Genomic DNA, 19,609 nt, shown 5'->3' with positions numbered 1-19,609 from the left:
CATTTCGCTTTCTATTGTTGCATAGCATTCTATATTGTGATCATTTATTTATGTGTTTGTCTCCTTAGTTATATTGACTCCTAAGGGCAGGAGACCGATTCACCTTCACCTAGAGCAGAATTTCATGCATTTTAAGTGCTCAGTAACTGTGCAATGAATATGTAGATGGCCTACCATGTTATAGGTAGTGTTTGGTGTGTGTATATACATATATTTTTTTTTAATATCAGAGGGGGAGGAAAGAAATGAAGGAAGCCAAAAGGAAAGTAAATTTGAGAACTTAAGTACTAGTCAACAAGTGTTTAGTAAGTGCTATTTGTTAGAGATTATGGGAAATAAAAAAATTCAGTCTCTTCCTGTTTATTTCCTCAGGGCAGTAATATACACATATGAAACAGGTGAAAATATAGTGCATGATTAGATGCCCATGTTGATAGTATAATTATATATGATGTGTTCTATGTATATCCTCACTTAATTTTCACAGTGACCTTGTAAAGTAGGTGTTAGATAAAGAAATGGATTTTTAGAGAAATCACATCCATTCCCTAAGGCTAAGCACCTGGCCGCTGGCAGAGCCAAGATTCAAATCTGTATCATCTCAAGCTGAACTCAGGGCTCCTCTCCAGCACACAGAGGAAACGGCAGTGACTTGCATTTAAGAGGCCAGAAGAGGCTTTGTAGGAAGGGAGGCTTTCAACTGGCCGGGGGGAAAAAAATGAATAGATTTTAGATTTAGGAAAGAATTTCCAAATGAGGACAGAGAAAGAACAAAGACGTAACAGAAGGTCCAAGCGTGGTTTGTGGCAGCTGGTAAGAAAGCTGGTGTGGCTGCAGCAACGGGGGTTGAATTTGGAGGGTCTCATACATTCTAATTGAAATTTGGATTTGATGCTGTAACTGGCGTAATGATATTGAAAGTTATCTGGTGCAACGAGAGCATGCCTGCTAGGGAAAGAGCATATCAGCTGGGGAAAGACATGCTGCCTCGGATTTGCAGGAATGGCAGAATTTGTTTTACTAAGATTTGTCCGAGGAAATAAGAATAGGATCTGCCATTATAGATTATACTATGGAGTTAATATGGCAAATGGATATTGGGTTATTTCTCCCTCATATGAAGAAGGGAGTTGAAAAGAAATATCTGAACATACAATAAAAGGAATTAAGAATTAGGAAACTTGAGGCCTGGGAAAATCTCCGAGTATGCTGATCTGGTGCTTGTAAACTTATCTTCCGTAATACTTCACCAACAGATCTCTGAAGTTGCAGATTTAAATGTCCCTGAAATTCCTGACAAAGATGCATTCAACAAAGGGAGAAATAACTTCCTTCTTTGTATCTCAGTTGTTGCTTGGTTTTTCTCCTGTGCTTTTCGACATTATGTTTCTTTAGTGTTTGTGCTACAAATTCAGAAATACTGATTGCTTAAAGACTTAGGGCATTGGCCAACAGCACCAGAAGTCATAGGCAATGGCTTCAGTTTATACAATGCAAATATAAACTGGAGTGAAATGATGCCTCCAACTAGCATGCCCCAAAAGGCCAAATGGAAAATATTATTCATGTTAGTTTGAGGTTTTAGGGCAAAGCAAGGGGGGGTGAAAAAAGCCTCCTTTCTGGTTTTGTTTTCCTACAGTTTAAAAAGGCTGGGAAGGTGTGCAGATCAGCAAAAGATGAGTGTGACCTGCCTGAAATGTGTGATGGTAAATCCGATCATTGTCCTGAGGACAGATTCCACATCAATGGCTTCCCTTGCCAGAACGGGATGGGCTACTGCTTGATGGGGACGTGCCCCACACTGCTGGACCAGTGCACAGAGCTCTGGGGACCAGGTAGGAGGACAAACCCCTCTCTCTATGCACATGCAAAGGAACATCATTTCTGATGACAGTGTATAATACTGCCAAAGGACCACTCTGTCCCCTTTCTCCTAGATGCTTCTTACTCAAAATCACGGATAAGTTCATTTAAAGACTTAAGTTTGGTTTTAGGGTTGCTAGATGTACCAAATAAAAATAAGGATGTTAATTTCAGATTAACAACTTTTTGTTTTCATGTCAGTATGTCCCATGCAATATTTGCAGCATACTTACACCAAACAAAACTCCTCTGTGTTTCTGAAATTCAAGTTAAACTGGATGTCCTGTGTTTTATCTGGGAACCCTAACTAAAGATCCTTGTCAGACAAGTAAACCCTTGGAAGTCCGTGTGTGTGTGTGTGTGTGTGTGTGTGTGCATATTTGTTGTGTGTGTGGATACAGGGGTGGCGGGAGTGCTGGGGAATGGGCCAGAGGGTAAGGAAAGGAGGAGAAATTCAGGAGAGCAATGAAGGAAAGTAAAAGTTCTTCAATGATCACTGTGTCCAGAACAATGCCATTTTAGAGACCATATTTTCTGATTGTACCATAAAGCAAACTTCAAAAATAAGACTGTACTTTAAAGATATCTGAAAACTTTAAACTGAAATTTAAATTATATTCAGTGATTTCATTAGAAAGGTAATTTTAGATCACATATCTCACTCATATGTGGAATCTAAACAAGTAGCATTCATAGAAGTAGAAGGTAGTATGTTGGTTACCAAGGTGTCGAGGGAGGAATTGGGGAGGTGTTGGTCAAAGGATACGAATACCCACATGAAATATGTGATGCTTATCACTGTGCCTGGCACATAGTAGGAGTTTGACTCAGCAGAGCCGATAGTTGTCACAGTAGCACATACTTGCAAGGTAGCCTTTGGGCTGTTAACATAATGACTGTAGCTCTTCTGGCTAAGTTTCCTATTTAGATAGGTGTTTAACCTCCGGTAAATTATGCAGATGTCTCAAAAAAATGTAGACAGCCATTATCCAATAATGGAATATTTAAAAGATTATTTTTAATTCCAGCTAGTTCCTTTGATGTCAAATTATTGTAGCCCATATTTCTGAGCATGGTCAAGCTAAAATAGTTCATTCACGCTGGTTTTATATTTTGCAAATCCTTTACAGCCCTGAATTTCTTATCTCTTTTCTTTCCAAATATGTCCCTACTGACCATGCCTGGTCCCAGGAAGCAAGGTTGCAGATAAGTCATGTTACAGAATGAATGAAGGTGGATCAAAGTATGGGTACTGTCACAAAGTGGACGACACGGTCATCCCCTGCAAAGCTAAGTAAGTGGACTTGTATGAACCTTCCTGCTCCCCAGACGAGGGCAGTGGTGCACACTTCTAGCCACATGTCCTGAGTTAAAGGGAAAGTGAATGTGGACATCATTTATTTGACAAACATTTATTGAGTGACTACTGTATGCCTTGGTATGGGCCAGGTGGGCTTGTCTAAAAAGACAAATAAATTATCTCTTTCTTCAAGTCCCTCATGGTAGGTGCTTCAGGCCATGTACAACTATAGTCCTTAAGTGGCACCATGTACAATCATTTAGAAGAATGAATGTTTGAGATGAAACATGCAACAGGGAATGGGCCTGGTTGGAAATTTGTCCAGAGGTTTCCCAGAATATACTTTGGGTGATTTTTCAATCTAGTGTTTTTCATTATAAGTCTAAGAGTATAGAAATATTTATCTACTCAGAGAAATAATTAATCTTGCCATGGAATTACATAAAGAAAAACTAGAGCCAGAGAAAAGATTGACAAGTCACCTGAAGAGTTTTTTATTTGTAGTATTGATATCCTGGGGAAAAAATTATAGAATATCATACCAAATGAACTTGAGATTTTTCTATACCTTTTTTATGTTGCAGTTTTAAGATGGCTTTTAAGATTCAAATTACAGTAGATTAAACTTTGTACCTGCTGCAAATTTTACACATACAAAGTGATTTATAACAAGAGGCTGCACAAGATGAGCATTTCCCAAAGTTTTTCTATCGGACACTAATTTTGTTGGATGACGGACATTACCAAACAAACTATGCTTCGGATATAGTGTCATCTCTTGGGGGAATCTGGACCTACAGGATGACCATATCCTGTATAGGAAATCAGGGTAGATTCAAAGAGGAAAAATATGTGAAAGGCAGTATGTGGGGTCAGGGGAAATGCAATGTGTAAGTGCTGATTGGAAAGAGAGTAGGGTAATTCCATCTGACCTCTGCGGCCTGTGCACACACTACTGTCCTGTACAGCTCTCTGCATGAGCATTGGATGATTTCTATAACTCGAGGCTGGAGCATCTCATTCGCCCCACAGACTGCCCTGCTAGTCTTAATAGTCAGTGGAGAGTTAGCCTGAAATTCTCTGTGCCCTATGACCATGGTTATAGCGCTCTACACCTAAATGATTCAAGAAAACACCCTCTCCCATTTGGAGAGGGTGCATTCCTTTCTCCACTCCTCAAACATATTTTCAGCAGCCATCAGAGACATCAGAAATATCTGACTCCATCACTTTCAAAATACTTTTTCAAAGCCCTCCTCTGAATTCTGCATGAAGCAATTGACTCCAATTTTATTGGCTTTGACTTTATTCCCCTTTGTGGTAAATGAATGGCTTTATTGAGTGTTGAGCAGTTTAATTTGTAGATACAGGGAGATAGTTCTTTTGGTAATCCCACTTGATGCCTTGAAATGTCAAGAGACACTCTGCTTTGTACTGACAAAACTCTAGTTGAGAGATGGGCTTTTATCTGTTAAAATTATTCTGCTGCAAGTCACAAAAATAAATAAGTAGCATCATGTGAAACAAGATAGAAACAGATTTCTCAGATGCCCTCCATGATGTTAGAAACGGGTCATCTTTTGTCTTCTAACTTCATCATACATGTGACCTCCATGTCCAAGTGTTTCTTTAATCTATGATGGCTTCTCTAGGATGAGCTATCACACTCCAATCAGCAAAAATGAGAAAACACTGGGGAATAGAACATACTTTCTCATTTAAGGCCACCCTTTGAAAGTTGCGCTTAAGATTCTCTCTCCTTCCCATGGATCAGAACTTAGGCAATATGCAAAAAGTAGCTGTACAGGAATCAGGGAAATGCTGTTTATTTGAGCAACAATGTATTTAGCTAACATTCAGGGATCCTATTGCTAAGGAATAAGGGAAGAATGGGTATAAAGTACAACTAGAAGTCTCTGCTGCAGGGAGAAATGCCATTAACTGAATATTGATGGTCACAGAGATGATTTGCTTTTGCATAACAGTGCAGTTTCAATCCTGAAATGCATTTTGGATTTTCCTCAGCGATTCGATGTGTGGGAAGTTGTTCTGTCAAGGTGGGTCAGATTATGTAGTCTGGAGAGGACGTGTAATAACTTTCCTGGTATGTAAATCATTTGATCCCGAAGACCCAAGTCACGAGATAGGCATGGTGGCCAATGGAACCAAGTGTGGTGACGACAAGGTATGTTTTGTTGTTTAGCTTCTAAGCTACTCCTTACTTTCCTTATTTCTTACTTTTGGGGTAAGAGACGACAGAGAGCTGAATTTGGAACACAAGGAGCAACTTAAGAAATGATAGCGGTGGAGAACCTAGTATATAGCAAGAATACGCACTGCTATAAATATTCTCAAGCATTATGGTGAAATTTGGAAATAACTCTCACAGATATAATTTCAAGAAGAGTATGTTATTGTCATGTGCTAACACATAACAGCGTATGTTTTGCTTTCATAGACTAGGTCTGGAATCCCACTGAAAGTGCCAGTGTATGTAATATTGGGCTTCAATGAACAGATTGGTACAGTTAATAGGAATATAACGAATTCACAATCTCAGGCATAAGTACTACTTAGCCAGGGCCTACACATGAGCTTTGATAATGAGGAGGTTCCTCTCTCGTGGAGCTTAGTTCCTCTGTTTATTACATTAAGATATCTACATGACCCGAATCAGCTTTCCCGATTTTTCATGATGACAAAGTCAATCCTGACAATTTTATCTTAGTTACTTAACCTATATTGGCTAGTTAAACATAAATTTATTTACTGATGAGTCTAAAATTTGTGATTCAGTATAGATCTTGCTCATAAAAAGTTTTAGAAAGGGAAATATTAAAAAGCGCATAGGAGTGACATAACCTTTGAAGCCCATGGAGCTGAAAATGTAAATGTAGAAATGTTTATAATGTTTATGCTGCTGATTTGACATTGGAATGTTAGTTCTTGCTTCCAAGAGGTACTCACAGGATTTAACCTCCTTCTTTTCCCCCAGTGTTTCCTGAAATGTATGCCAGCATTAGGGGCAAGAAATTTCACATACAGTAGAACTCCTTAATTAGAGTTTCCAGGTTTCGAATACTTTTGACATTTATTTAGGCATGCCTGAAATCATTCCTTCAATAATATTTTAATACATGCCTATGATGTGCTCAGCACTAGGTTGCTAAACTTTGCCAATTTTAATGTTCCAAAATTGATTGGTGCTCAATGTCTGATAGACACTCTGATGATAATACAGAGAAAAATAGCAATGCTATTTATTTTTACGTAAATTGTAATCATTTTGATACTGCACATGATGTTATAGCACATATTTTCCATAGTATTTTTATTTGGGATGGCCATCTGATACTATGTGCAATGCCTAATTCAGTGCTAAATATTAGTCTCAAGTGTTAGGCTGATGCTGTAGGTTAAGTGCATGATCCATGAGAAATGAACTAAAGGAAAGAAATCTTTAAAGAGGGCTTTCTAAATATTTTATTATAAAAATTATCAGATTCTATTTTCTGTTTTCAAAAAAATACTGTGATTTCCCTAAAAAGGTGAGTGTGATAACAGTCACAGTGACTAATAGTATGAGATTAAATTCCAAAGAGTCAACCATCCGCAGAGCTGAAGCCGTTGGACATTAATGTCAACTACGTATTTTTCCAACCGTTTTCAGGTTTGCATCAATGCAGAATGTGTGGGTATCGAGGAAGCCTACAAATCAACCAATTGCTCCTCGAAGTGCAAAGGACACGCTGTAAGTTTTGAAGATGTATTTCCCCACACTTGCTAACTCTTACGTAATTTTAGATAAGTCCTGATGAAGCTAAAGTAATGTTTTCAGCATTAAATGATTAGAACTATTACATTTGTCCCACTCCCCTTTAGTAGCATGGTTCAGTGAGAAATTTCTTGTGAGAGCCTGTTGATGAAATTCCTATCATTCATTCATACCTCATGTAGATGAAAGCCTGGAGATCAGGAGTCATTTATGTTTCAGAATGGATGCTATTATGGAAGAACCGGGCTTTGGAGTTTGTGGTCAGTCTAGTGAGAAAACTAACAGGGTCATTGCTCCTGCAGGTGTGTGACCATAAGCTCCAGTGTCAGTGCAAAGAAGGATGGGCCCCTCCCGACTGCGGTGACTCCTCGGTGGCCTTCCGTAGGTCATGTTTTACAAACTTCTCCACCTTTCCATTGCTTCTAAGAGAGATTGTTGGAGATATGTCGTAGGGTCACGAATCCGTCTTGTTCTGTATACACAGGGGATGAGAGAGACCTGAATGAACTATATGCCCCCAATTCCGATTCTTTGGCTTTCCAAAAAAAGAATAGCATTTACTTCTGATGTTTAGGCTATAATTTACTCTGTTTCTGTCTACATAAATCCCTTAACTTTCTATGTGGAGTTTTTAAAAATTCTTCATAAATTTTCCTAGTGCTCTACGATTTTATTATATGCACACGTGCATATTTGTCATGTGTTTGGGTAGGGTAGGGGGGTAGATGCATGAACATAATCAACGACTTTAATTAGAAAACTCTTTAATGGTTTCAGTGCTCACTAAAAATCCTTTTAAACTATGACACTTTTCTTCTTGAACTCTTTATTTTGGTTTACCCATTGATTTGCTAAATCAATTCCATGAGTAATTTCTTCTTTATGGAAGGATGTGTATACATTAAACTTTCTTTGCATTTATGAGAATTTATTTCTGCTGCTGAATATTTCTATTAACCTTATATATCATAGAGTATATAGCAGATTGGATTGGATTTTTTTAAATCACAACTTTACTTTCATGATTCTATTGAAGGGGATGCTGATATTTAATGTTAAAAAACCAAGGCCAGTTGTTGATGTTAAATAAAACCCTTTAAAAATCATTATGTTTGTTTTTGCTTAGATGCTTTTAGAATTACTACTTAATGAAAACTAATCATATAGTCGATTCCTGAGTGCCATTATCTTTCTATTAAGTTGTTAACTTCTGAGGCCTTTCAAATTGAGGATTTGGTTCTGTCTCCATTTCAAGGAGTGTTTCTATTATTATAAGTTTTAAAATTGATTCTGTTCTACTTTTTTGGTTTCTTATTCCAAAATATAATTTATTCATACAAAATATCTCTACCGCATGGCCTCCGTATTATCTTCTCTTAACTCTTCTTGTGAATTCTGGGAAGGTCTTTCAAAGTCATTTTCTGTATCATAAAATGAGTTTTTTGGCAACGTTAATGCTCTTATTTATTACTTAAAATGATATTTAAAAATATTTGATAACATTTTTGTGTTTCTTTGAACAGCTTTCATACCAGTCATTTGTTTTCTCATTTCATAATGAGTTTTTTAATAGTCTGTTTTAATTTTATTTAGTGCCCTAAATGTACTTTGATTTTTTGTATTTTTTTTCCTGAAAGCATATATATATTTTTTTCAGCATATTGCGGGGGTACAAATGTTTAGGTTACGTCTATTGTCTTTGCAATATATTTCGTTTGTTTTTTCTACCAGTTATTTGCCAGGAGTGTTAAAATCCGACAATATAATTGTGAATTTGGGTATTACTTCTTCTGGTTCTATCAGTTCTTACAAATTTTGCAAGCATATTATCATGTACATACACGTTTAGAATTGTTACAGCTTCCCAGTGGATTAACACTTTATCATTATGAAATGATCTTGTGTATCTCTAGTACTGCTTCTTGCCTTTTAAAATCTACATCCCTGGAGATGAATTATAACTGTAAACATATTTCTTTTGGTCTGTGTTTGCACTGGTATAATATTTTTACTTTTATTCTTTCTGAAGTATCATGTTTTCAATGTCTTTTATCTTTAAGAACAAGTAGGTAAATGTATTTTTTAGTTTTAGTCTCATATCTTTGGGTTGTTTTTTTTTTTTTTTTTTTGCTTATTTGTTTAACTGAGGTCTTTAATTCATTTAAATTCAATGTAATTACTGATACTTGGTTGCAAGTCTACAGTTATATACTTTCTTTTTGTCTTGCCTGTTCCGGTTCCTTTTCTCTCCTTTCTTGCTTTCTTATGAACTTATAGCGTATTTTAATTATTGTATTTTTTAATTAACTTGGAGGTTATGCATTTCTTTTGTGTTCTTTTAGTGGTTATCTTAAAACTTCCCGTTTCATTTGGTGTTTTAGAAAATAGACTTGACTTTGTAGAACAGTGTTAGGTTCACCGCAAAACTGAACAGAAAGTAGAGTCCACATAAACCCCCTTCCACAGCCTCCCGGACTATCAACATCCCCCACCAGCATGGCACATTTGCTACAATCCATGAACCTACCCAGACACTGGACACATCATTATCACCCAAAGTACATAGTTTACATAGGCTCATTCTTGGTTCATTTACCTTTCATTTCTTTGTGCATTTCTTTGAACTTCCGCCTAGGATCATTTTCCTTTCTGTCTTTCTGGATTCCTGCCCTCTCACTAATCTGTACGAAGTAATTTTCCCTGTTTTTTTTTAAAGTATTCATATGCTACTAGGAGACCACCATTAACCAGAAAAAGAGGCTGCACTTACTGTTGAATTATTTCTGTCTCCAACTGCAAACCTGCTTCCTGTTATACTCCCATCTGTCCTGTGCTCTAACTTTACCTCTAGACCATAACCTTTCAAGTTAGGGGTATTATGAAATGCTGCCAAGTCTCCCTTTATTTCCTCTGCTATCCTATCATTCTTCTGAAAATAGCTACAATTCTGACATGAGTACCAATACACACACTGTTTCATTCTGAAGATATCTACACTGTATCTGACCGCAGTGCCTCATGGTTTTATTTTCCTTTGAATTTTTGGGAGTAGGAATTTTTTTGGGGGGTGGGGGGTAGAAAGTATTAAAATGTTTGAACTAAAGTCATTGTCTTACCTAAAATTCTACTTCTGATGTTTCAACCTCAATCTGCGCATAGTTGCTCAAACTTGTCAACTTTTCTTGCACTTATACAAAAATTAGTCTTGTTGGTTTGCTGAGCTCTGTAGTAAGGAAGTGGTAACTGTTTACATGGCTCTCCAAACTTGTACCTCCTGGTCTCTTGTGGTTTCAAATTATTATGAGAAAAACGAGCACTTAAGATAGCAAAAGATCGAAGTTGCATTCCTTACTTAGATTAGTCAGTAAAAGAGAAAATACCATATAGACCCAGGAATATTTATTCAAACCATTCCCCAATCCACAAGGTCACTAACTTCCTTTCTGTCCATAATAATTCCAACATAAAGCAATCACAGCAGCAACAAAAATAAACAAATGGGACCTGATCAAATTAAAAAGCTTCCACACAGCCAAGGAGACTGTCTTTTGAACAAACAGACAACCTACAGAATGGGAGAAAATATTTGCTTTCTACATATCTGATTTAGGGCTGATAACAAGAGTCTATATAGAACTTAAGAAAATCAACAAGAAAGAAAATCAAACAACCCCGTCAATAAATGGGCAAAGGAGAGGAACAGAAACTTTTCAAAAGAAGACAGAATTATGGCCAGCAAACATATAAAAAAAAGTCCTCAACATCTCTAATCATTAGGGAAATGCAAATCAAAACTACAATGAGATAACACCTAACTCCAGTGAGAATGGCCTCTATCAAAAAGTCCCAAAACAACAAATGCTGGCATGGATGTGGGGAGATTGGAACACTCTTACACTGCTGGTGGGACTGCAAATTAGTACAATCCTTGTGGGAAGTAATTTGGAGATACCCCAAAGAGCTAAAAATAGAAATACCATTTGATCCAGCAATCCCACTACTAGGCATCTATCCAAAGGAAAAAAAGATATTCTATAATAAAGACATTTGCACTCGAATGTTTATAGCAGCATAATTTACAATTGCAAAGATGTGGAAATAACCTAAATGCCCATCAATATATGAGTAGATTAATAAAATGTGGTATATGTATACCATGGAATACTACTCAACTACAAAAACAATGGTGATTTAGCACCTCTTATATTATCATGGATAGAGATTGAGCTCATCCTTCGAAGTGAGGTATCACAAGAATGGAAAAACATGCACCACATGTACTCACCATCAAACCGGTATTAATTGATCAACACTAAGATGCTCACATGGTAGCAATACTCACCAGGTGCTGGTCAGGTGGGGGGGTAAACCCACAGCTAATGGAAACGGGGTACACTGTATGGGGGAAGGACACGCTTGTGGCCCTGGCTTGAGTGAGGCAAATGCATTTCATGTAACCAAAATGTTTGTACTCCCATAATATCCTGAATTAAAAAAAAGAAAGAAAATTCTAACATAGAACAAATATCAGTGGACCACTCAGTTATGTCTCTCTCAGTTCCATTACTCATGTCTCAGTTCCTTACTTACTGCTAACCAGAATATATTTTGAAGACTTCAGTTTCTTTTTCCCTGTCTTATTCTATGACTACTTTTCAAACATGTTTCACTTCTTCTCTCTGCCCTCCTCCTTATTATTTATTCTCTTCTCATCTCCCAGCCTTTCATTTTTCAATTATTACAAATACCCTTTCTAGGAATTCTCAGTAGTATCATTGTTTACTTATCTGATATCAAATACTTCCTATAGATTTCCACTTTATTTTCTCTAACTAAATATTAATATAATAATGGTGATCAAAATATACTTTCATTTTGCCAGCTATGAGAGATTTTCCAGGCAATGCATGTTCATTAGGGAAAGGGTTAATGGAATTTGCTCTAGATAAAGAAATAAGGACTAGTGTGATGGGTCGATGTGAAATTCTCACATCCTCTGTAGGCCCCTGTTCTCTTTGTTGCAGACTTCTCCGTTGTGGTTGGGGTGCTGTTCCCCATGGCGGTCATCTTTGTGGTGGTTGCCATAGTAATCCGGCACCAGAGCTCTGGAGGAAAGCAGAAGAAAGTTCAGAAGTAAGTCTTGATCTTCCTTTGGGCACTGTTTGACCCCGGTTTTACTTTAAATTCAAGCATATGACCTAACCTTTCAAATTTAATTTTTGTTTACTTCAAATATTCAGAAATACAGATTTTAGTCTTCTTGGATCAAAGGCTGGATATTCCTTATACTGCAAAATCTTCCACAGCAAGAAATGTATCTTTTTCTGCTGTTAGTTGCCATATTAATAATTAAGAATAAGAGTGATATTAACTCTGATTATGAAAGATTTTCACATGTATTATAAGAATGCAGTAGTATTTATGGATCACTATACGACAAACACTATGCTAAGCCCTTTTAGCTTTGTCATCTCTCTTTATCTTCACAAGAACTTTATGAGGTAGTTACTGTTATTTCCATTTTATAGATGCAAAGGTTTTAGAGTAATCCTTACACAGTCCTGCAAGGTTAGGGACTTCACATTTTGACTGATGTCAAAATTAGCTCAGAGGCTAACAAACATTTTTTCAGTCTTGCAAAGTAAATGATGGAGCCTTGATGTTCACCTTTGTTTGTCTTACAAGCATGATCTTGACCCAACAGTATCAGTTTAGCATTTTTAAAGACCAACTTATTCACCCATAATGAGTTTTTAATAAATATTGAATGAATAGTGGAAACTATTAGTGAAATGGCATAATTTAGATAAAGATTAGGTTCAACACCACCATTATTAGGAATCAGGGCTGTTCAGAGAATCAGAAAAAGAAAATTCCTGGTGGTGATTTTGAGTTACAGGACAATGAAGGTAGCTAGTAGGGAAGTGAAAGCTGAAGAATATCCTATGGAGCACATGAAAACCCAGTCAATTGCCAAGGATGACAAAATGGGCAAAGGATGTTGTAATCTTCTACTTAGTTTCCCCACTTTGCTGAAGGATCTGCTAAGTCAATTTATATGACACGCTTTCAATTACAGGGCACTGCCTACTGCTGGCGCCAGGCCACACAAACAGAAGAGGAGACTTCAGGCAGTGAAGGCTGTTCAACCCCAAGAGGTGACGATAGTTTGGACTGTGTTTGCTGTGGCCCTGCTTTGTGATTGCTCATTCTCACGTCCTAACCATCTCTCTGTCACTTCTCCCCAGCAGTGTTTTATAAACCCACTCCACCGGTTAGTGTATAGCAAGGATCGTGGGCTCTGTGACGACATTCAGAAAATTCTCCTTTGCCTTTTGTTAAATGCAAAAGAGAATCTGTAAAATGCAGAGGCTACTTTGCTGGGATTCAAGAAATGCAAAGAGAATGAAGAGAACAAAGAGGACAGACACCAGATGTCTGCCTGTCTCTCTCTCTCTCTCTCTCTCTCTCTTTCTGTTTCTGACTGTAGGTTGATTCCTTATTTCTTTGGCAAATTTCCCAATGGATATAATAATATGTATATATTGTATGATAATGTATGTAATATGTACAACTCCTTGTCATGCCCTATAAGTTTAGAGATTGTAGCTGAAGTTGGTTAATGATAGTAACATTGGTGTTAATGTTTTTGATGAAAATGTTTTCTTACTGCTCTGGGAAATACTCTATAGAATACAACAGCTGGGCCTCTGTAACTTCCTATCTGGTTTCTCAGTGTCAGTTTAATTCCAAGCTCTCATGCTTTGAAAGGACAGCTTCCTTAAAAGCTGTATTTAGGAAACTGATGATTTTATTTTGAAATATGCTTTTTTTTTTTTTCTTAGATGAGTCAGGTGAAGCTCCATGTGTCTGATCTGCCACTAGAAGACAATGAACCTCCAGCTTCTTTTGTAAGTTAGCAACTTCTCTTAAATATCACCCTAGTTCAACCTCAAGAAAATTCCGGTGAAAGACATAACCCACAATGCTCAATTATTCCTTCAGAACAATACTGAAATGTGTATAAATATTACTATAAAATATAAATTCTCCTGCAAAACTTTTTGAAAATATAAAATGTGAGAATGTATGCCTCTCCCTTGCAATCCTAAAATTGAACCCCTAAACCTGAATATCAGGGCCGGGGGGCTGATAACTCATTACAAGAAGAGTATCAATCTGCTTAACAGAGGACCATGGTTTCGGTCAGTTCAGGCTGTATAACAAAAACAGCACAGACTGAGTGGCTTAAACAACAAACATTTATTTCCCTGGAGGCTGTTCTGGAGGTTGGGAAGTCCAAGATCAAGGTGCTGGTAAATCTGGTGTCTGGTGAGGGCCAGCTTCATGGCTTGTATAGTAGATAGTGGCCTTCCTGCCCTCACATGGCAGAGAGAGAGAGCTTTTTGTGGTGTTTCTTCTTATAAGGGCATTAATGCTATCATGAGAGCTCCACCTTTACTGCCTATTTACCTCCAAAAGGCCCCACTTACAAATACCATCATGCAGGGGATTGGGGCTTCTACATATGAATTTGGGGGGGAGGGGACACAAACATTCAGTCCATTGTAACCATCTTCATCACCTATCTGTTGGCATCAGACTTACGTCTGAATTGTACGTAAATGAAAGCAGTCGGACTCACAGGTTTAGAGTATTCCCATGGGTAGGGCCATACCTTCTCCATTTCTGAAAATGATTTAAGCCTTTTCTTTAAGCACATCTGTTTTCAGGGCCCTATCTTTGAATTAAACGTTTTGATCTTTTTTTTTTTTTTTTTTTTTTTTTTTTGAGACAGAGTCTCACTCTGTTGCCCAGGCTAGAGTGAGTGCCGTGGCGTCAGCCTAGCTCACAGCAACCTCAAACTCCTGAGCTCAAGCGATCCTACTGTCTCAGCCTCCCGAGTAGCTGGGACTACAGGCATGCACCACCATGCCCGGCTAATTTTTTCTATATATATATATATTTTTTAGCTGTCCATATAATTTCTTTCTATTTTTCGTAGAGATGGGGTCTCGCTCTTGCTCAGGCTGGTCTCGAACTCCTGAGCTCAAACGATCCGCCCACCTCGGCCTCCCAGAGAGCTAGGATTACAGGCGTGAGCCACCGCGCCCGGCCCCTTTTTGATCTTTTTACTAGCTAATTACAAAGCCAGATTTTCCACCACCACCGATTCCTACATCTGTATCATTGTCTTTTCTCGTAAGTATCAGATAGTCATTTGTAACTTTTTAAATGTCTCTTATCCCCAGTGAGAATATCATCTCTAAATTCATGGATTCTTTACCAGGACATGTGCTCTTGAGGTTAACCTGAGATACCATGGCATGTTGGTCTGGGGAATGTCAGAAAAAGCAAAGCCTACTATCTATCAATTAGTATGGATATTGATTTTTTATTATGAAAACATGGTTCTACTGTTACATAATTATTGAGAAATGATAAATAGTTCTGCTGTGTGAGGTACATGTCTCCTTCAAAGGATCATTTCTAGATGCTTAATTTGGAGGACGTAAAAATTTTATTACAAGTGGTATTTTACTTTCTTATTTGTTATACATAGACTAAGGCCTATTATTAGTCACAGTTTTCTTTAGAAAGTAGATTATGGAAAATAGACCACATATAGGCAAATCTGGAATAAAATCCAGGTGCTTCTGAAGTAAAAAGTAGAATTCATCCCCTCATTAAATAATTTCTGAGTATACTTCTCATGCTTGGCACTTTGTTGTAGGTAAATGAGAAAGAGCTAAAATGTAAGTTCCTTTTTTTCCCAAGAAAGTTTACATTTTTGGTGAGAAAACAAGTCACATACACATGGAACACTTAATCCCTCAAATATTATTTGTGCCAAAGTGATACTAATAAGAAAAACATCATGAGGAGAAAATGAATGGGTTTGGAGTGGTTGAAGTAGGAGGAGAATCCATTATTAACTGAGTAGTTGGAATATGAACTGGACCCTGAAAGTTGGGTAGAATTTAATGAGTGAAGAGGAGGTAAGGAATAATCTCATTAAGAAAATGAATATGGACACAATGGGAAAATCATAGTGTGTCTAATGACCCACCATTATTTTTGTGTCTAATCCAGCATAAAGACACAAAAGCTCTTCCCTCTACTGTTTTCAAGGATAAGCCAATGTCTACACCGAAGGTAAGAGATCTATGGCCAAATTATTATAATCTTGGATTATTATCTCCTAGTATCAAGGATAGAAGTTCAAATCATGTCTTCTTAGAAGTTTACTAAGAACTGTATCTGTATGATTGTGGGACAGCAGCTCACATGAATGTCTTGTTTCTGAGTTTGGCCATTAACAAAGAAGAGGGAGATGGGAAGGTCTCAGCTAGAAAGCTATGATTGACCCAAATATTCTTCATTTTCTCAGAAATATCCCCTGAGGATGAATATTCTATAGGAGGAAATCTCTCACAGAATAATTACCCGGTATCCCATAACTTTTCTCCTTGTCCCCATTCTCTCCATATTATGCTAATTACCGAGATGGATATTTGGACCGCAGTGGGGTATTTTTCTCATCTTCCATTCCTACCCTCCCATGTTTCCACTCCTTTACTGTTGTTCTATTAAATAACCTATAACATAGGAAATGTGACCTCAGATAATTGATTTTAATTTTTTTAAAAAAAGAATTCATTGTTTCATAATACAGAATATCTAAATCAAAGTTTCATAATATAGAATATCTAAATTTTGAGGAGAAGTTGATTACTGAAGAGTTTTTTCTTTTTTAGGGCTCAAATTTCAAAGTGTGAAGCAACAGCGAAGCAAGAATTGATGGGTAAATGATCAACTTGGAAGACTGGACAATTGGAATAAAAGAGAAATACACTGACTTTCTCACTGGTATTTGCTCTTGTTGACAGTCAAGGAGGTTAATATTTCCTGATTCGTGTTATATTTTGAAGATATTAAACAATTTTTTGAGAGAGACATACTTTGAGAATCTTTGTATGATTTTAAAGTTTCTATTATCCATACTCATAAGAAAGAAGATGACTCTAAAGAAATATCTCTGAAGCTTTACTCTCTAATAAGATGATTTTCCCAGACAACCCTCTTTTTGAACAATGATGTTGACTAATACTTGTTCAAATTTTTTGAACTCTTTGATTTTGCTCATTTGATAGGCAGTAATTCACTCTCTAATGAAAACAAACAAAAAAAAATCCCAGGAAACTGAGAAAAATAAGAGAAAAATGGTACATTCATTATTAAATGAGTAGCAACATCTTGATTGTTTTAACCATTAATTTGTCAAATTAGAGTCCTCAGTTAAGAAAATTATGTAAACATTCTGTTTTTGTATAATATATCTATTTTCCTATATTATCTTCTGAAATCCTTATTAGCGATGGATGACATGTGAAGTTTTCTACAATTGAGTAAAACTTTATTAATTAAAAATGTTATATTAATGGATATTTATGTAATTTAATTACTGTCATGGCTAAAGTGGACTTCACTTTCTAAATAGAGAACATTTTAGTTAAATAAATTAATAGCATAAACTAGAGTTTGCAAACCGGTGACCTGTAGGCCATGTTTGGACCACAGATGTATTTTATTGGGTCTGCATGATGCTGACCATGCAGTATTTTTAAATGTTTTGAATGTATTGCTAACATTTAAAAATTGGGAGATCTTGCATAAACATCCACATTCTGAGCTTCTTAAAAGTAAACAGACGCTTTGTCAACATTGGAGTCACATTGCCCATAGCAACTGTCGGCTTAGTTGATGGTGGTAGAGCAAACACTGTTGGTTGCCTACAAACTATCTCCCCTCTTCCTTGCTTTTAGAACCCAAATTTTGTTTCCCTGTCCATCTATAGAAAAGATTCTAACTTTACCTCATGGATAAATCCCTATCATTCTAAGTCATTCATAATAATTTCATCTTCCTTGCCAGTTGTTGATTTGGAGGTAAGTAAGCAAGCTCCCTCTGCCTTTTTCCCAATGAGACAAGAGAAAGAGGTATGTTGGAAAATTTCTGGAAAATGTTTCCTCATTCCTTCATCTGGATGTTGGCACGTGGATATTCTCTCTGGTACTGCTGCGGCCAAGCTGTGGTTATGAAGGTAAGGATGACATACTGAATAAAAGCAGAATGACAAAAAGAATAAAACCTGGTCTTTGAATTATGTCATTGAGCTGGTAGATTAATAACTGCTAATAACTCCACACTTTGTGGGGGTTCTTGTTACATGATCGTTGAAATTTCCTTCTTGTTTAAGCCATTTTGAGTTGGGTTACAGGGATTGCTTTTGTAATGCGTGAGTTATGGTTGTAAGTGTGCCCATCACCCAGATAGTGTTCATTGTATCTGTTAGGTAGGTTTTCACCCATCTCCTCTTTCCCCTTCCCCATGTTTGATTTCCACTGAGTTTTACTTTCATCTGTGCACATGTGTGCTACTCAGTTAGTTCCAATTTAATAGTGAGTACATATGGTGTGTTTTCTTTAACCCAGGTGCCCATCAATTCAGGAGTGGATTAACAAAATGTGATACGTGCATACCACGGAATACTATTCATCCACAAAAAAGTATCCAAGTGCCTTTTGCAACAATTTGGATGGTACTGGACACCGTTATCCTAAGTGAAGAAACCATTCTTTTATCATAAGACATCAAACCCAAGCCCCACAAAGCTTCCTTTTGAGCTGAACTCCTGTTTAGACAGTTCAGAGCAGACTTCGATTACACAATACTGTTTCCAGACCTGTACCTGTAACTTACTAACTTTGAGGGGATTCTGCTTATTTGACATTTAACAGGCTCAGGTATGCCACCAAGCCTGCTTTTCTCATTAGTTATTTTTAACTTCTCTACTTTTTTTATTATTAAACAGGTTAAATTAGGTTCTTATCCAGGTACTCTATGACTGAGATACTTCTTAGCACCTCACCAAACTTCTACTTTTGTATGAGCTTTGGGAATGCTCTTAACTTTGTACAAGATAATGAAGTATACGTGAAAAAGAAAGCAAGTTTTAGCTGGTTGCAATCAGAGAATATGGAAAGGGTTGTTATTATTATTTTAATATGTTGTTATTCACATTGGTAATAATGACTCCTACGTGATAAGGACCTGAGGGTGGCCTCTGGCCAGCAGGCAGTGAGGAACTGAGCCCCTCAGTCCAGCAACCCTCAAGGAATTGAGTTCCACCAACAACCACTGAATGAGCTTGCAAGTAGATCCCTTCCCTGTTGAACTTTGCCTGCAGCCTTGTGAGAGACCGTGAAGCAGAGCATTGAGCTAAACTGTTAAGACTTGTTGCAGATACAGCTATTGCAGCAACTGAGACTATTCCTTATGTTCTTTCCCAGCCTCTTCTGCAACCAAGACGTAGCTATAGCCGAGAATCTTCCTTTCAGATGCACTGACCCAGCACTTTGTATCAGGTGTATAGAATATAAAGCAGTGAACATGGAGAATTATCTTTGGTGATGAAGGATGTTATAAGATTGAGTTACTCAGAAAGTCATAGCAGTGGGGCCAGTTGCTAGATCAAGGTTGGCCTAGTTCACATGGTGTCAGCGGTGCCTGCTGAGTGACAGTGGTAAGAGTGAGACAGAAACTCTGTATTGATTATTCTACCGCATGATATAAGCTGGAATTCCTGATTGCATGGCTACCAAGCCTGG

At 37.2% G+C, this 19,609-nt stretch overlaps 1 protein-coding gene across 1 annotated transcript in view; it reads left to right on the top strand.

The window, feature by feature from the left end:
- Nucleotides 1-16,752, top strand: part of ADAM28 (ADAM metallopeptidase domain 28) — a 42,493-nt gene extending 25,741 nt beyond the window's left edge. Inside the window, exons 14-23 of the mRNA XM_069485128.1 lie at nucleotides 1,640-1,835; nucleotides 3,055-3,157; nucleotides 5,189-5,348; nucleotides 6,834-6,914; nucleotides 7,241-7,319; nucleotides 11,963-12,071; nucleotides 13,018-13,096; nucleotides 13,784-13,849; nucleotides 16,032-16,094; nucleotides 16,697-16,752. Coding sequence (XP_069341229.1) covers nucleotides 1,640-1,835; nucleotides 3,055-3,157; nucleotides 5,189-5,348; nucleotides 6,834-6,914; nucleotides 7,241-7,319; nucleotides 11,963-12,071; nucleotides 13,018-13,096; nucleotides 13,784-13,849; nucleotides 16,032-16,094; nucleotides 16,697-16,717 — 957 coding nt within the window. The 3' untranslated portion in view covers nucleotides 16,718-16,752. The remainder of the gene's footprint in view (nucleotides 1-1,639; nucleotides 1,836-3,054; nucleotides 3,158-5,188; nucleotides 5,349-6,833; nucleotides 6,915-7,240; nucleotides 7,320-11,962; nucleotides 12,072-13,017; nucleotides 13,097-13,783; nucleotides 13,850-16,031; nucleotides 16,095-16,696) is intronic.
- Nucleotides 16,753-19,609: the final 2,857 nt, after the last annotated feature.

Source organism: Eulemur rufifrons, chromosome 12, assembly GCF_041146395.1.
Source record: "Eulemur rufifrons isolate Redbay chromosome 12, OSU_ERuf_1, whole genome shotgun sequence".
In the NCBI taxonomy this organism is placed as follows: Eukaryota; Metazoa; Chordata; class Mammalia; order Primates; family Lemuridae; genus Eulemur; species Eulemur rufifrons.
Note: the sequence above shows the minus strand (reverse complement) of the source record. Positions and strands in the feature narration are given on the sequence as shown.